Here is a 15,000-nt window from a genome sequence, read left to right as displayed (position 1 = left end):
GCGTGCGTGTGTGTTTGTGCGTGCGTGCGTGCGTGTTTGTGCGTGCGTGCGTGCGCGCGTGTGCGTGCGTGCGTGTGCGTGCGTGCGTGCGTGTGTGTTTGTGCGTGCGTGCGTGCGCGCCAGGTTTCCTGGACCAGGGCCTGCTGGTGAGGGACGTGCGGCGCCTGCGGCGCACGTACGTGCGCACGCTGCAGTGCACGCTGGACGCGGCGTCCATCCTGCCCACCGACCTGCTCCGCCTCCTGGGGGGCGGGGCCTCCGGGGCCACGCCCCTGCTGCGCTTCAACCGCCTGCTGCGCGCGCCGCGCCTCCTGGAGCTGTTCGAGCGCACGGAGACGAGGACGGGATACCCCAACGCCTTCCGCATCGCCAAGCTGGTGCTCTACATCCTGGTCATCATCCACTGGAACGCCTGCGGATACTACAGGCAGGCAGGGGGCGCCAAAAACGACACGACATCTTAGTTTTCTAACCCCTTTTGTTCCATTTTTAGTGTCGTACAACGTTTTAATTTCATAGTACTCTACCATACAGATTCGACAACATTTTCCATTGTATTATTCATTTAGAGACATACGTAAGTCATTTCCATGCAAGTAAGTCTAACTATGATTATGGTGATTATGTTATTGTTAATGGCATTTAATGTTTGTGTTCGGGACAAGATGACGACAAGTTTCCCTTCATTGTCAATGGCGTTTTTAAAACAGACATTGAACTAAAGACAAACATTAAACCTTATATATATAGGAGGGCCAAGCGCCACCTCAAAAATGAGCTGAATTTAGCTGGTTAGATGTTGACTAATATTATATAGGCTAAACTGTTCTGTTATCTGTCTCGTTTCAGCTTCTCTAAAGTCCTGGGACTGGGTTCTGACACCTGGGTCTACCCCAACACCTCCGATCCAGGTTATTAAGAGATTAAGAAATAAAATGCCTTTTTACTAATTCGTTTTGTTTTGCATTCTTTTTGTTTTCAATTTCAGTTTTCATTTGTTTTAATGTGAGTTTTGTCATTTTAGATTATAGTTTTTGCAAAACAAATGCTTGCCATGGATTCAGAATCATGAAAACCCCGGACCCCCTACAGTTTGAACCGTCACAACTTAAAGCATGATGACATTTTGAGAATTCTGACAGATGTCTATAGGTTGTTATGGGTACCATCACCTTTTTTTTTAGCATTTTTCATTTGTTCTACACCACTGGGATTTCTTAGGACTTTCGATATGCTGTACACAAAACAAACAAACATAAAACGTTGAAATGGTTTCTGTTGCATTTTGTTTGAGGTTGGCCCCATTTTTCTTCCATAGATGTCCTACACTATTCACGCTGTTTCAACAAATCACAGATTGGGGCTTTAATTGGAACTGACGTGCTTCTTCAGTTGTGATATTTGTTTTGTGTTATGTAATCCCTGCTCCGCTCCAGAGTTGGGCTCTCTCACCAGGAGTTATGACATTTTGTTTTGTGCTCTAATCCCGCTCCGCCCCGCTCCGATCCGATCCGCTCCAGAGTTTGGCTCTCTCACCAGGAGTTACATCTACTGCCTGTACTGGTCCACGCTGACCCTGACCACCATCGGAGAGACTCCGCCCCCTGTCCGGGACGAGGAGTACCTCTTCCTGGTCGTGGACTTCCTGGTCAGTTCTCAGCCAATCACGTTGTTTTTTTATTGATTGATTGATTGATTGGTTGATTGTGTCCCTTTGCATAAATCCAAATGTTCTTAAGCTCTTAACACAAACAGCACCGGGATTCCTTCAAAATAGATGCTCTGGGGTTTCCGGGAAGACATGGCCACTTTTACTCTGTAAAGCACTATAGGACGTATACGTGTACACACGTTCTTTGAATCCGTCGGTTGGATTGCTTATGACTGTCACGATCCGTGACGTTTTCCGTTGTGCTTTTGTTTTGTAGTAATTTTGGTCCCTTGATTTCCTCTGGTGCTTTTGTTTCCTGTGTTGTCTCACCACCTGTGATTATTAGTTTTTTTCTCCACCTGTGTCTTGTTTGTCTCTCAGCCAATCCCTGTGTTGATTTTGTTAGTTGTTCACCTGTGTCTATAGTCAGTCTTTGTGTATATAAATGCCCCAGTGTGTTTCAGATCCTCATTGTAAGTCATGAGTGTACGTCCTAGTTTTGCTTCTCGTGTTCCTAGTACCTAGTACCTTTGTTCCTAGTCTTGTTAATTACTTCCTGGTGTTTGGTCCTGGTCCGTTGTGAGTTTTATCAATAAACTCTGTTGCATTTGACATCCTCTGCCTCCGCCGGTCTGTCTGCACTTGGGTCCGACACCTTCTCTGCCCTGCACTGTGACAACGACGTGTGGACGCGTCGCGGATCTCCTATAGATTGGAGTCGTGATCTTCGCCTCCATCGTGGGCAACGTGGGCGCCATGATCTCCAACATGAACGCCACCCGGGCGGGCTTCCAGAGCCGCGTGGACGCGCTCAAGCACTACATGCACTTCCGCCGCGTCAGCAAGGAGCTGGAGCAGCGCGTCATTCGCTGGTTCGACTACCTCTGGACCAATCAGAAGATCGTGGACGAGCAGGACGTGCTGAAGAGCCTGCCCAACAAGCTGCGGGCGGAGATCGCCATCAACGTTCACCTGGAAACCCTGAAGAAGGTAATGCGTTAATTAATTACCCAGTGGTTCTTTATTCTTATTTGTATTAATTTAATTTATTTAATGGACATTCAACCTATAAAACATATGCATCATATAATTGGTTATGGCACCATTTCTGTCTACTCACTCTGTGTCTCAGAGGAGGGCTGTGGACAGTTCAGAAACCTGTCTACTCACTCTGTGTCTCAGAGGAGGACTGTGGACAGTTTAGAAACCTGTCTTCTCACTCTGTGTCTCAGAGGAGGGCTGAGGACAGTTCATAAACCTGTCTTCTCACTCTGTGTCTCAGAGGAGGGCTGTGGACAGTTCAGAAACCTGTCTACTCACTCTGTGTCTCAGAGGAGGACTGTGGACAGTTTAGAAACCCGTCTTCTCACTCTGTGTCTCAGAGGAGGGCTGTGGACAGTTCAGAAACCTGTCTACTCACTCTGTGTCTCAGAGGAGGACTGTGGACAGTTTAGAAACCTGTCTTCTCACTCTGTGTCTCAGAGGAGGGCTGAGGACAGTTCAGAAACCTGTCTTCTCACTCTGTGTCTCAGAGGAGGGCTGTGGACAGTTTAGAAACCTGTCTACTCACTCTGTGTCTCAGAGGAGAGCTGTGGACAGTTCAGAAACCTGTCTACTCACTCTGTGTCTCAGAGGAGGGCTGTGGACAGTTCAGAAACCTGTCTACTCACTCTGTGTCTCAGAGGAGGGCTGTGGACAGTTCAGAAACCTGTCTACTCACTCTGTGTCTCAGAGGAGGACTGTGGACAGTTAAGAAACCTGTCTACTCACTCTGTGTCTCAGAGGAGGGCTGTGGACAGTTCAGAAACCTGTCTACTCACTCTGTGTCTCAGAGGAGGGCTGTGGACAGTTCAGAAACCTGTCTACTCACTCTGTGTCTCAGAGTGAGTAGACACTTCAGAAACCATGTCTACCAGTGATATCGACTTCCAAATATTTTTACGCACAACATTTCAAAGTAGTATGGGGGGGGCCTTAGTTTATTTAAAACAAATTAAACACAAAATGGAGATAAGAGATTTCTGCCCGAGAGCAACGATATGAGATATGGAATTATAGCCTACTATTTGTAATATTGATTGCAATGCACGTGTGTGTGTGTGTGTGTGTGTGTGTGTGTGTGTGTGTGTGTGTGTGTGTGTGTGTGCGTGTGTGTGTGTGTGTGTGTGTGTGTGTGTGTGTGTGTGTGTGTGTGTGTGTGTGCGTGTGTGTGCGTTTATACATAGGTGCATATTTTCCAGGATTGTGAGGCAGGTCTGCTGGTGGAGCTGGTGCTGAAACTCAGACCTCAGGTCTTCAGTCCAGGAGACTACATCTGTAGAAAGGTCTGTTTTATTGTTATTAATTTTTTCACCTTTATCCCTGTGTACATGGAAAAAAAGAAACGAGAAAGAAATTATTAAAACATGATTAAAGTTATTTTACTTGTTTAAATGGTCTCTCGCTCCCACCTATCTCCAGGACTGCTTGCCCATAGCCATAGGTATGTCCCAAACCGCCTCCTTAGGTCATGGGCCTGCTTGAAAAGCCACAAAGAATGGCATTTAAGAAATATTCTTTCACAATTCTTTCAACAATAGCAGACCTATACAAGCTCGTAGCTTGTAGATCTGCTATTTGTCAACAGCTAAAGTATAACATAATGCTAGAAACACCAAAAGGGGGTCCCGCCCTGAATGAGGCAAAATAGACTAAACAACCAACCGTCTTTGTCCTGTGGCTTAAACCTCAAATTATCAGGTGCGATGTCTGGCTTCTTCCCTCACAGATCTGAGTTTATGCTCGGTCACTCTGAAACGATCAGTCTACCGCCTGTTTCTTGGTCGAGAGCTTCACATTGTCACACTGTCGGGAGAAAATCTTGTATGTCGGAAAAAACAATCGATTTTTTCCCCATGAAATTAAAAAGACAAATCTGTTCCAATGGACTAATGGAGTTATACGAGTTAGTTACAAGCTCTAATTGTTGTTTTGAGAATTGATTCTTAACACAATTAGCACCGGGAATTCTTTCAAAATAGCTCGGGCTATGCAAATGCAACCACTTTTGAAAGTTAGCACACTGACTCAATGAGAGAATTTGTTAAGACATACGGTCCGAACAAATTGCTCTAGCGCAAAAAGTAAAAGTCGAAGCGATTTTTGTTTTCGCCGTGAGTGACCCGAGACATTGAGGTACGCCGTGTGCGATCGTGGTATTGGTACGATAAAAAACGTGGCGCAACACGTTGAGAGCTTGTAGATCTGCTATTTTCGCTATTTTTGGCCCAAAATGCCCTGTTATAGGATTTCAGCCCCTGCCTCTCTCTCTCTACTCTGACGCTCTCTGCACGTGCCTGCCTGCCTACCTGCCCATGCCTGCCTCGGCCGGCGTTGGGACCACCAGGGGGACGTGGGCAAGGAGATGTACATCATCAAAGATGGCCGCCTGGCCGTGGTGGGCGAGGACGGCGTGGGCCAGCTGGCCGTGCTGACGGGAGGAAGCTGCTTCGGAGAGATCAGCATCCTGAACATCAGCGGCAGCAAGATGGGGAACCGCCGCACGGCCAACATCCGCAGCGTGGGCTACTCCGACCTGTTCTGTCTGTCCAAGCAGGACCTCATGGACGCCCTGCAGGTAGGGGAGAGCCGGGTCAGTTGGTGCGGTAGGACGGTTTCACCTCGGACTGGATACCATGCAACACCTTTTCGTCGCGTATTTCCGGCGTCGTCATTCGATTCCACAGCGCCCGAAAGCCTCGCAGACAAAAAAAAATCCATTTCCACCAAAGATTGACCGAGCTTTTGTCTTTTTGCACGCTTTAAGTATAGCGGAGACTGGGGGAGAGACAGGTTGGTTGACGCGCATTTTCCTAATTCCCTCCCTGCACAGTGTCATGAACGGACTTTACCATGACAAGAATGGGAGACGACACACAGGAGTAAATGCCAAAAAGTATAAGTATTTATTGTAAACTAGTCAAATGATGATAAATCATACTTAACAGTTGGAAGTGGGGTGTGAGTCATCAGTGGGATCAGTAGTGTATTGCATGTGTGGATGTCTGAAAGTGTGGTGTATGTGTAAGTGCAGCAACTTAGATCCAAACAAACATAAAGGAGCAAAAACCAGACATTGTTCCCTAGGCAGGAGAGAGAGGGTAAATGGCCTCGACCAGCCTGCTTAAATAGGCTGAGCCCAATTTGAGTCAGGTGTGCCTCCTCATCTAGGCCACACCCCTGCAGGCTGGTCCCCTCCTCCTGCACATGAACAGAGAACAACATTAACACCAGGGTGGGTCATCACAACAACATTAACACCAGGGTGGGTCATCACAACAGAGACTTAATTCATTTCAAGTAACCAAACTTTTTTGTGAACAAGATACACTTGTCCTCTCCCATTACCCCGAGTGTTTTTTAATTTGGGTGAAACGAGTCGGTTTTCATTTAGTTTCCATTTAGTTTTCCTCAGTGAAAAAAGGTAGTCGACGAACATTTTTCATCTCAGTTTTAGTCGACGAAATCAACACTGCTGCAGGTACAGGGACCTGTACAGTAACCTCCTTCACCGCCAAGCACGTGTTTTACATGTTTTTAATTTATTTATTGAAAGCCCAGAGCCCAAGCTGCCACTTGCTTGATCAAGAGTTTTTTTTTATTTAATGTCAAAGTGCAACGTTTTCGGTCTTTCGACCTTCCTCGTCACTAAATACATTTCAATAACGGGTATACACGACCTATCATAAACACATATATAATCATCAAAACAGATCGGTCACGTTTGCGGATGTCTTCTCTACAATTTCCCCAACACACAAGTATGACGTGAGAGCTTATTTTTTCAAATAATGTTTAGATTTCTTTTGTTTGTTATTATGGTCCCCGTACACCGACAGGAGTTTCCACATGTTATTATGGTCCGCGTACACCGGCAGGAGTTTCCACATGTTATTATGGTGCCTGTACACCGGCAGGAGTTTCCACATGTTATTATGGTCCCCATATACCGCCAGGAGTTTCCACATGTTATTATGGTCCGCGTACACCGGCAGGAGTTTCCACATGTTATTATGGTCCCCGTACACCTGCAGGAGTTTCCACATGTTATTATCGTCCCCGTATACCGCCAGGAGTTTCCACATGCCAGAGCACAGCTGGAGCAGAGGGGGCGGGACATCCTGCGGAAGGAGGGGCTTCTGGAGGAAGTGGGCGTGTCAGCAGGGGAGGACCTGGAAGAGAAGGTGGAGAGGTTGGAATCCTGCCTGGACCGTCTGCAGGTGCATAATAATAAAAAATAATAACAATAACAATAACAATAAGAATAATAAAAATTGCAAAGGGTGGTTGCCGCAGACGCTTATACATAGGCCCCTCCCTAATTTGAAAAATGTCTGTAATGCTTGAACAGTTTGATCTTCTGCCCCTGCAATGGAATTTATGTCTTCATAAACTATTGTAAAATTGTAGATCTGCTATTATTTCAATAGCTAAAGCATAACATAATGGTTAAAACACCAAAAGGGCTTCCCGCCCAGAATGGGTTTTAATAACATTGTGTTTTTCCTTCCAGACTTGCGTGGCCCGTCTGCAGACGGAGTTTAACTCCTCCCAGCTGCGACTGAAGCAGCGAATCACGACCCTGGAACGCGGCGTCACCATGGCAACACTGACCACGGGCAGTGGCTTCCTGTCGGACGGCGACGAGAGCGTCCGTGACTCCGCCCACAGCGAGGTCAACATCAGACTGTGACTCCGCCCAGCGAGGTCAACAACATCAGACTGTGACTCCGCCCGCAGTGAGGTCAACATCAGACTGTGACTCCGCCCACAGTGAGGTCAACATCAGACTGTGACTCCGCCCAGTGAGGTCAACAACATCAGACTGTGACTCCGCCCGCAGCGAGGTCAACATCAGACTGTGACTCGGCCCAGTGAGGTCAACAACATCAGACTGTGACTCCGTCAGGTGAGGTCAACAACATCAGGCTGTGACCCCGCCCAGCGAGGTCAACAACATCAGACTGTGACTCCGCCCACAGTGTGGTCACCATCAGACTGTGACTCCGCCCAGCGAGGTCAACAACATCAGACTGTGACTCCGCCCACAGTGAGGTCAACAACATCAGACTGTGACTCCGCACAGTGAGGTCAACATCAGACTGTGACTCCGCCCACAGCGAGGTCAACATCAGACTGTGACTCCGCCCACAGTGAGGTCAACATCACTGTGACTCCGCCCACAGTGAGGTCAACATCAGACTGTGACTCCGCCCACAGTGAGGTCAACAACATCAGACTGTGACTCCGCCCAGCGAGGTCAACAACATCAGACTGTGACTCCGCCCACAGTGAGGTCAACATCAGACTGTGACTCCGCCCAGTGAGGTCAACAACATCAGACTGTGACTCCGCCCTCAGCGAGGTCAACATCAGACTGTGACTCCGCCCAGTGAGGTCAACATCAGACTGTGACTCCGCCCACAGTGAGGTCAACATCAGACTGTGACTCCGCCCACAGTGAGGTCAACATCAGACTGTGACTCCGCCCACAGTGAGGTCAACATCAGACTGTGACTCCGCCCACAGCGAGGTCAACATCAGACTGTGACTCCGCCCACAGTGAGGTCAACATCAGACTGTGACTCCGCCCACAGCGAGGTCAACATCAGACTGTGAGCCTTAGGACCCTTTCCACACTGAGATTAGGACCCTTTCCACACTGAGATTAGGACCCTTTCCACACTGAGATTAGGACCATTTCCACACTGAGATTAGGACCCTTCCCAGACTGAGATTAGGACCCTTCCCACACTGAGATTAGGACCCTTTCCACACTGAGATTAGGACCCTTTCCACACTGAGATTAGGACCCTTTCAGACTGAGATTAGGACCCTATCCACACTGAGATTAGGACCCTTTCCACACTGAGATTAGGACCCTTTCCACACTGAGATTAGGACCCTTTCCACACTGAGATTAGGACCCTTTCCACACTGAGATTAGGACCCTTTCCGCACTGAGATTAGGACCCTTTCCGCACTGAGATTAGGACCCTTTCCGCACTGAGATTAGGACCCTTTCCACACTGAGATTAGGACCCTTTCCACACTGAGATTAGGACCCTTTCCGCACTGATATTAGGACCCTTTCCACACTGAGATTAGGACCCTTTCCACACTGAGATTAGGACCCTTTCCACACTGAGATTAGGAACCTTTTTCAGACTGAGATTAGGAACCTTTTTCAGACTGAGATTAGGACCATTTCCACACTGAGATTAGGAACCTTTTTCAGACTGAGATTAGGACCCTTTCCACACTGAGATTAGGACCCGTTCCAAACTGAGATTAGGACCCTTTCCACACTGAGATTAGGACCCTTTTCACACTGAGATTAGGACTCTTTCCACACTGAGATTAGGAGCCTTTCCACACCGAGATTAGGACCCTTTCCACACTGAGATTAGGACCCTTTCCACACTGAGATTAGGACCCTTTCCACACTGAGATTAGGACCCTTTCCGCACTGAGATTAGGACCCTTTCCGCACTGAGATTAGGACCCTTTCCGCACTGAGATTAGGACCCTTTCCACACTGAGATTAGGACCCTTTCCACACTGAGATTAGGACCCTTTCCACACTGAGATTAGGAACCTTTTTCAGACTGAGATTAGGAACCTTTTTCAGACTGAGATTAGGACCATTTCCACACTGAGATTAGGAACCTTTTTCAGACTGAGATTAGGACCCTTTCCACACTGAGATTAGGACCCGTTCCACACTGAGATTAGGACCCTTTCCACACTGAGATTAGGACCCTTTTCACACTGAGATTAGGACTCTTTCCACACTGAGATTAGGACCCTTTCCACACTGAGATTAGGACCCTTTCCACACTGAGATTAGGACCCTTTCCACACTGAGATTAGGAGCCTTTCCACACCGAGATTAGGACCCTTTCCACACTGAGATTAGGACCCTTTCCACACTGAGATTAGGACCCTTTCCACACTGAGATTAGGACCCTTTCCACACTGAGATTAGGACCCTTTCCACACTGAGATTAGGAACCATTTCCACACTGAGATTAGGACCCTTTCTACACCGAGATTAGGACCCTTTCCACACTGAGCAGAGAGTGATGAAACAGATTCACGGAGCGCAGCGATTGAGGCTGGAAGTGAAACCCAGGCTAAAACATTTGCGTGTAACATTCTGGACGGGAACGCCTTTTAGTGTTTTAAGCATTATGTTATAATTTATAGCTATTGGAAAGAAATAGCAGATCTACAAGCTCATAGCGCGGCACCGAGTGCCACGCTATGAGCTTGTAGTTCTGCTATAATTTCTGGGGTCCTTGACATGAATTATTGAGCACCACTGATAGAGAAACATAGGTATTTCAGAAAACTGACAGGATTTAGAAGACATTTTTTTAATTTTTTTAATGGGTTAAATAAAAGTTAACACAAAAAAACGTTCTGGGGACATTGTATTATAATGAATTTAATTTACATATTTCCATTGTGATCCTATGATTGATGACATCGGGATACTGCATATATGGAGATTTGTTTATTATGAATATAGTTTTTTTTAAATTGTCACACCATTTTTAGAGCTGCATGGCAAACACTCGAGCGTTGTTTTCAGCCCCCTCAATGACGCCACTCTTCTAGTCTACTCTACACCATTGTGTTTTTCACCCCTGCGTCAATTATCTAATGTGATCCTGGGCTCTACACACCCTCCGCCAACCTAGTCCCCATATATGGGGGACAAGGGGAGAGCAACGGACTTGAACTCATGCTTCCTTCATGCCTGAGTGTCCAAGTTGCTCCTTTACACCTGACAGGGGGGAGTTTCCCCTGGTTGGACGTATAGCGCGTGGAAGGAACACGTTATTCCAAACCAGTTCCTTTCCCCTCCATCAGGCGCCCCTGCTGGCCAGGGGGAGGCACACCACTGTGTTCTGAACAAACGGATCTCTGTATACCCTCGTATACATATCGGGTTGGACTGGCGGTACGACCGACTCGACACTGGTTACGGTACTCCCTCGGGTCGTTGGTGACGTGTGTGGCTCGACCCACCGCTATCGTCTTTCCTCTGTCAGTATATAACCTACTCAAAGGGGCATTCCACTCATTTTCACCATTTTACCATGTCATTAATATACCTTAGAGCTGTTGTGTGGAAATAATAAAAGTCCCCCCATTCCTACAACTGGAGATCTGAAAAAAATCATTAACATGGTGAATCTTGATGATGTCATCAAGATGTGATTCGCAATGTTAATGATTTTTTTCATACTTAACAGTTCTAGGAAACACAGAATGGGGTTAGGGTTAGGGTTATTATTTCCACAAACAGCTCTAAATTAATGACATAGTAAAATGTTGAAAATGAGTGAAATGCCCCTTTAAGGCGCGCTCAGACTTGGATGGTTAGAGCGGCGCGATTACATACAAGGTCAATGCAAGACGAGAAGTTGCGCGAGCACCGCAAACTGGCGGGGGGGGGCAAACCTTGTGCAGAACAAACGGAATATGTGCCACTTACTGTATACATAACGGCTGTCCCCTGCGCTATGCGATGCTCAGCCAATCACAGCATAGAATGGCACACCGTCCGGCCAATCACAGCGCCAATATCGGCGCCATACATGGCGATTGTTTTTGCCAGTACCGTCGTCAAATTCCGGTGCCATACATGGTAATTCCCTGTCCTCAGTGTTGAGGACCATTCGGACCATCGGACATATACGAGATCTCCAGCCAACAGTGACGAAAGCACCATATATGGCCGAGGCAGACTAATACGTCACTGTCTAGTCGTGACGAGTCAGACCCGTAGCCCGCGGCTATATGTATACGTCCGGCGAGGCAGTTTCCAGTTCTTTAGTTACTGCTCCTTGGTGAACTAGGGACACGTTCTAAACCCCACACGTCTGCGGATCCTCACAGCGATGGGGAACTCCTTCAGTAACCGACTGGAGATCCCGCAGGGCAAAGGGCCCCACGCGGTGGGCTGCACCGACCTCATGACGGACCACACGGCGGAGGGGACCTTCTTCCGCCTCTACTACCCCTGCCAGGAGGCGGAGAACGCCCCCAAGCCCGACTGGATCCCGTGCAAGGAGTACTTCAACGGCCTGGCGGACTACATGAAGATCAGCCGGACGCTCAGCGAGAGCGTCTTCAGCTACTTCTTCGGCTCGTTCAAGATCCCGGCGCACCTGGACGGTCCGTTCAAGAGGAGGGACGACGGGGGGAGGTACCCCGTGGTGGTCTTCTCCCACGGCCTGGGGGCGTTCAGGACGCTGTATTCGGCGATATGCGCCGAGCTGGCCTCCCGCGGCTTCGTGGTGGCGTCGGTGGAACACCGAGACGGGTCCGCCTCGGCCACGTATCACTACCGGGAGAAGACGGCGGCCGAGACTCCGGACGGAGACGGAGGAGGAGGAGGAGGAGGAGCGGATTCGTCCGCTTCGTGCGACCTGGCGGAGGAATGGATGTACTACAGGACTCTCCTGAGCGGCGAGCACGTGTCGTCGCTCTTGAACCAGCAGGTGAAACACCGGGCGGACGAATGCGTCCGCGCTCTGAGGAAGCTCGCCGAGATAAACGCGGGGGCCGCGGTGCGGAACGCCCTGCGGACGCCGTTCGACTGGGCCGCGCTGGAGGGCTCCATGGACCCGCGCCGGGCGGCCGCCATGGGCCACTCCTTCGGGGGAGCCACGGTGATCGAGACGCTGTGCCAGGAGGCCGACTTCAGGTGCGGCGTCGCCCTGGACGCCTGGATGGCCCCGCTGGAGGAGGACGTCTTCCCCCGGGTGAAGCAGCCCGTCCTCTTCATCAACTCGGAGAACTTCCAGTGGGCCGAGAACATCCTCCGCATGAGGAAGATGGAGGCGTCGGAGGCGTCGGAGGCGTCGGCCTCCCAGAGGAAGATGATCACCATCAGGGGCACGGTCCACCAGAGCTTCCCCGACTTCACCTTCCTCACGGGGGACTGGCTCGGCAAGCTGATGAAGCTGAAGGGGAGGACGGACCCGGAGCTCGCCATGGACCTCTGCAACAGGGCGTCGCTGGCCTTCCTGCAGCGGCACCTCGGCCTGGAGGAGGACTTCGACCAGTGGGACGCGCTGATCGACGGACACGACGACAACCTCATTCCGGGAACCAACGTCACCATGGCGCCGATTGGCGGGAAAGAGCACGTGCTCGTTCTGGAAACGAAAATTGCCGTCCCGACGATGGACGGAAAAGAGGACGACCTCATTCCAGCAACCGCCGGTCCCGACATCGCACTGATTGATGGAAAAGACGACGACAGCCATATTCCTAGAACCGACGCCGATATACCCCCGACTGACGGAAAAGACGACTTCCACCTTCTAGGAACCAACGTTGACATCTCACCGCTGACTGACGGAGATGCCAACCTGATTAAAGGAACCAATGTTAATATTCAACTGACGGACGGAAAAGATGCCAACCTCATTAAAGGAAACAATGTTAATATTCAACTGACGGACGGAAAAGATGCCAACCTCATTAAAGGAAACAATGTTAATATTCAACTGACGGACGGAAAAGATGCCAACCTCATTAAAGGAAACAATGTTGATGTGAGCGATGGAAAAGATGACAACCTCATTCCAGGAAACAATGTTGACATTGCTGCCATCTGAGCGAACATTCTGCCTTGCATACATATACAGTAACTGGCGAAAACAAGCAGGTGACGACATGACCTGTGTGCTTAGCTACGATGATTGTGTAGCATCCACTCCAGTTGTTTTGTTTTATGCCCCTAAAGGTAGCTCTCCACCCAACAGACCACTACAGAGTACTACAGGCTGGCAGTTGAATGAATTTGAGAGATCACTCGTTTGGAAGGTGTGGAAAGTTGCCGAGTTGCATCTATAGCAGCCGAGTCGGCACTCGGCAGTGAATCCAGTCGCGGATATGGAATTTTCTTTGTAGCTCCCAATCGATGCGATGCGAGAGCGCTAGGGACACTATAGCCGACACCGCCATCTCGGGACTCCTGGATCGGTGGATCGCTCCCCTTCTCCTCCACACCCTACTGTTTAGTGTCAGAGTCTGGAGTGGATCACAGCCGTTGACGCTGAACAGCCTACTGTTCAGCGTCAGAGTCTGGAGTGGATCGCTCTCCTTCTCCTCCACAGCCTACTGTTCAGCGTCAGAGTCTGGATCGCTCTCCTTCTCCTCCACAGCCTACTGTTCAGCGTCAGAGTCTGGATCGCTCTCCTTCTCCTCCACAGCCTACTGTTCAGCGTCAGAGTCTGGATCGCTCTCCTTCTCCTCCACAGCCTACTGTTCAGCGTCAGAGTCTGGAGTGGATCGCCCTCCTTCTCCTCCACACCCTACTGGTCAGAGTCTGGAGTGCGCCTCTGTTGTTTGACCCACCGTGATACCACTCTGCCGTCATTCATGACTGAATGTATTGTGTCCTTTTGGAATTATAATATGCATTTTAGATGTATACGGTGATCCTAATGTTGTTATTATTATTATTATTATTGTTGTTGTTGTTATTTTAGTTATTTGTGTTTACTGTTACACAGCTCACTCTGTACTTATTTTTTAAACATTTTGTATGAAACCTCTTCATCTCCTTCTTCCTTTTTTAGAATGATTTGAAAACTTTAGTTACTACTGTTTAGTTGCTATGGACGGCGGTGGTTCAGGGGTACAGTGCCCACTAGGGGGCAACGGTGGCTCAGGGGTAGAGTGGCTGGATGGTAACCGCAAGGTTGCCAGTTCGAACCCTCTGTGGGTTCCCCCAGAGTTGGTGTCGAAGTGTCCTTGAGCAAGACTCTGAACCTCGTAATTGCTCCCGATGTGCTGGTTGGTGCCTTGCATGGTTTCCGCCGCCATCGGTGTGTGAATGTGTATGAATGGGTGAATGTAATGTAAAGCGCCTTGGATAAAGGTGCTATATAAATGCACCATTTACTTGGTCTAGAATCTAGAGTCTAGACCAAGCTTGTGGATCAGCTATTTTCACCACGTGGAAATATGCAGGCTGTGAGAACTGAGACCCTTCACAATAAAAGCATGCAGCTTTCACAAGTTGGTCCATAAATAAGGAATTCATTTGGATAATGGTAATGGAGATATTGTAAAAGTGGTCACTTTATTAATCCCAACACTATTTATATATATATATATACATACATACATACATACATATATGTATATAGATAGGCCTATACACCGTATATCTAGGTGTGCCCCGAGATGTTTAGGCGGGTGCAGTACTTAGTTTAGACAGTTTTTGGTTTAGACTAGTCATTGGTTAGACCAGTCAGTCCTACAACTACAACCTATCTCAA

General features: G+C 48.7%; 2 protein-coding genes across 2 annotated transcripts in view; both read left to right on the top strand.

Moving 5' to 3' along the window:
• The window catches only part of LOC308322933 (cyclic nucleotide-gated cation channel-like), a gene marked incomplete at its 3' end in the record, with an annotated part of 23,378 nt that extends 15,996 nt beyond the window's left edge, over positions 1 to 7,382 (top strand). Inside the window, exons 7-14 of the mRNA XM_080774429.1 lie at positions 124 to 427; positions 850 to 911; positions 1,521 to 1,648; positions 2,363 to 2,641; positions 3,877 to 3,975; positions 5,037 to 5,267; positions 6,763 to 6,909; positions 7,203 to 7,382. Of these exons, the coding sequence (XP_080630555.1) occupies positions 124 to 427; positions 850 to 911; positions 1,521 to 1,648; positions 2,363 to 2,641; positions 3,877 to 3,975; positions 5,037 to 5,267; positions 6,763 to 6,909; positions 7,203 to 7,382 (1,430 nt within the window). The remainder of the gene's footprint in view (positions 1 to 123; positions 428 to 849; positions 912 to 1,520; positions 1,649 to 2,362; positions 2,642 to 3,876; positions 3,976 to 5,036; positions 5,268 to 6,762; positions 6,910 to 7,202) is intronic.
• Positions 7,383 to 11,161: 3,779 nt separating this feature from the next.
• On the top strand, positions 11,162 to 13,690 carry LOC308323076 (platelet-activating factor acetylhydrolase-like). The gene has a single exon (XM_080774678.1). The coding sequence runs from the start codon at positions 11,602 to 11,604 to the stop codon at positions 13,327 to 13,329; it is 1,728 nt and encodes a 575-aa protein (XP_080630804.1). The 5' UTR covers positions 11,162 to 11,601; the 3' UTR covers positions 13,330 to 13,690.
• The last annotated feature ends 1,310 nt before the right edge of the window (positions 13,691 to 15,000 follow it).

This window comes from Protomyctophum bolini (genome assembly GCF_963924005.1).
Source record: "Protomyctophum bolini genome assembly, chromosome: 10".
NCBI classification, from domain to species: Eukaryota; Metazoa; Chordata; class Actinopteri; order Myctophiformes; family Myctophidae; genus Protomyctophum; species Protomyctophum bolini.
This window is presented reverse-complemented; position numbering and strand designations above follow the sequence as displayed.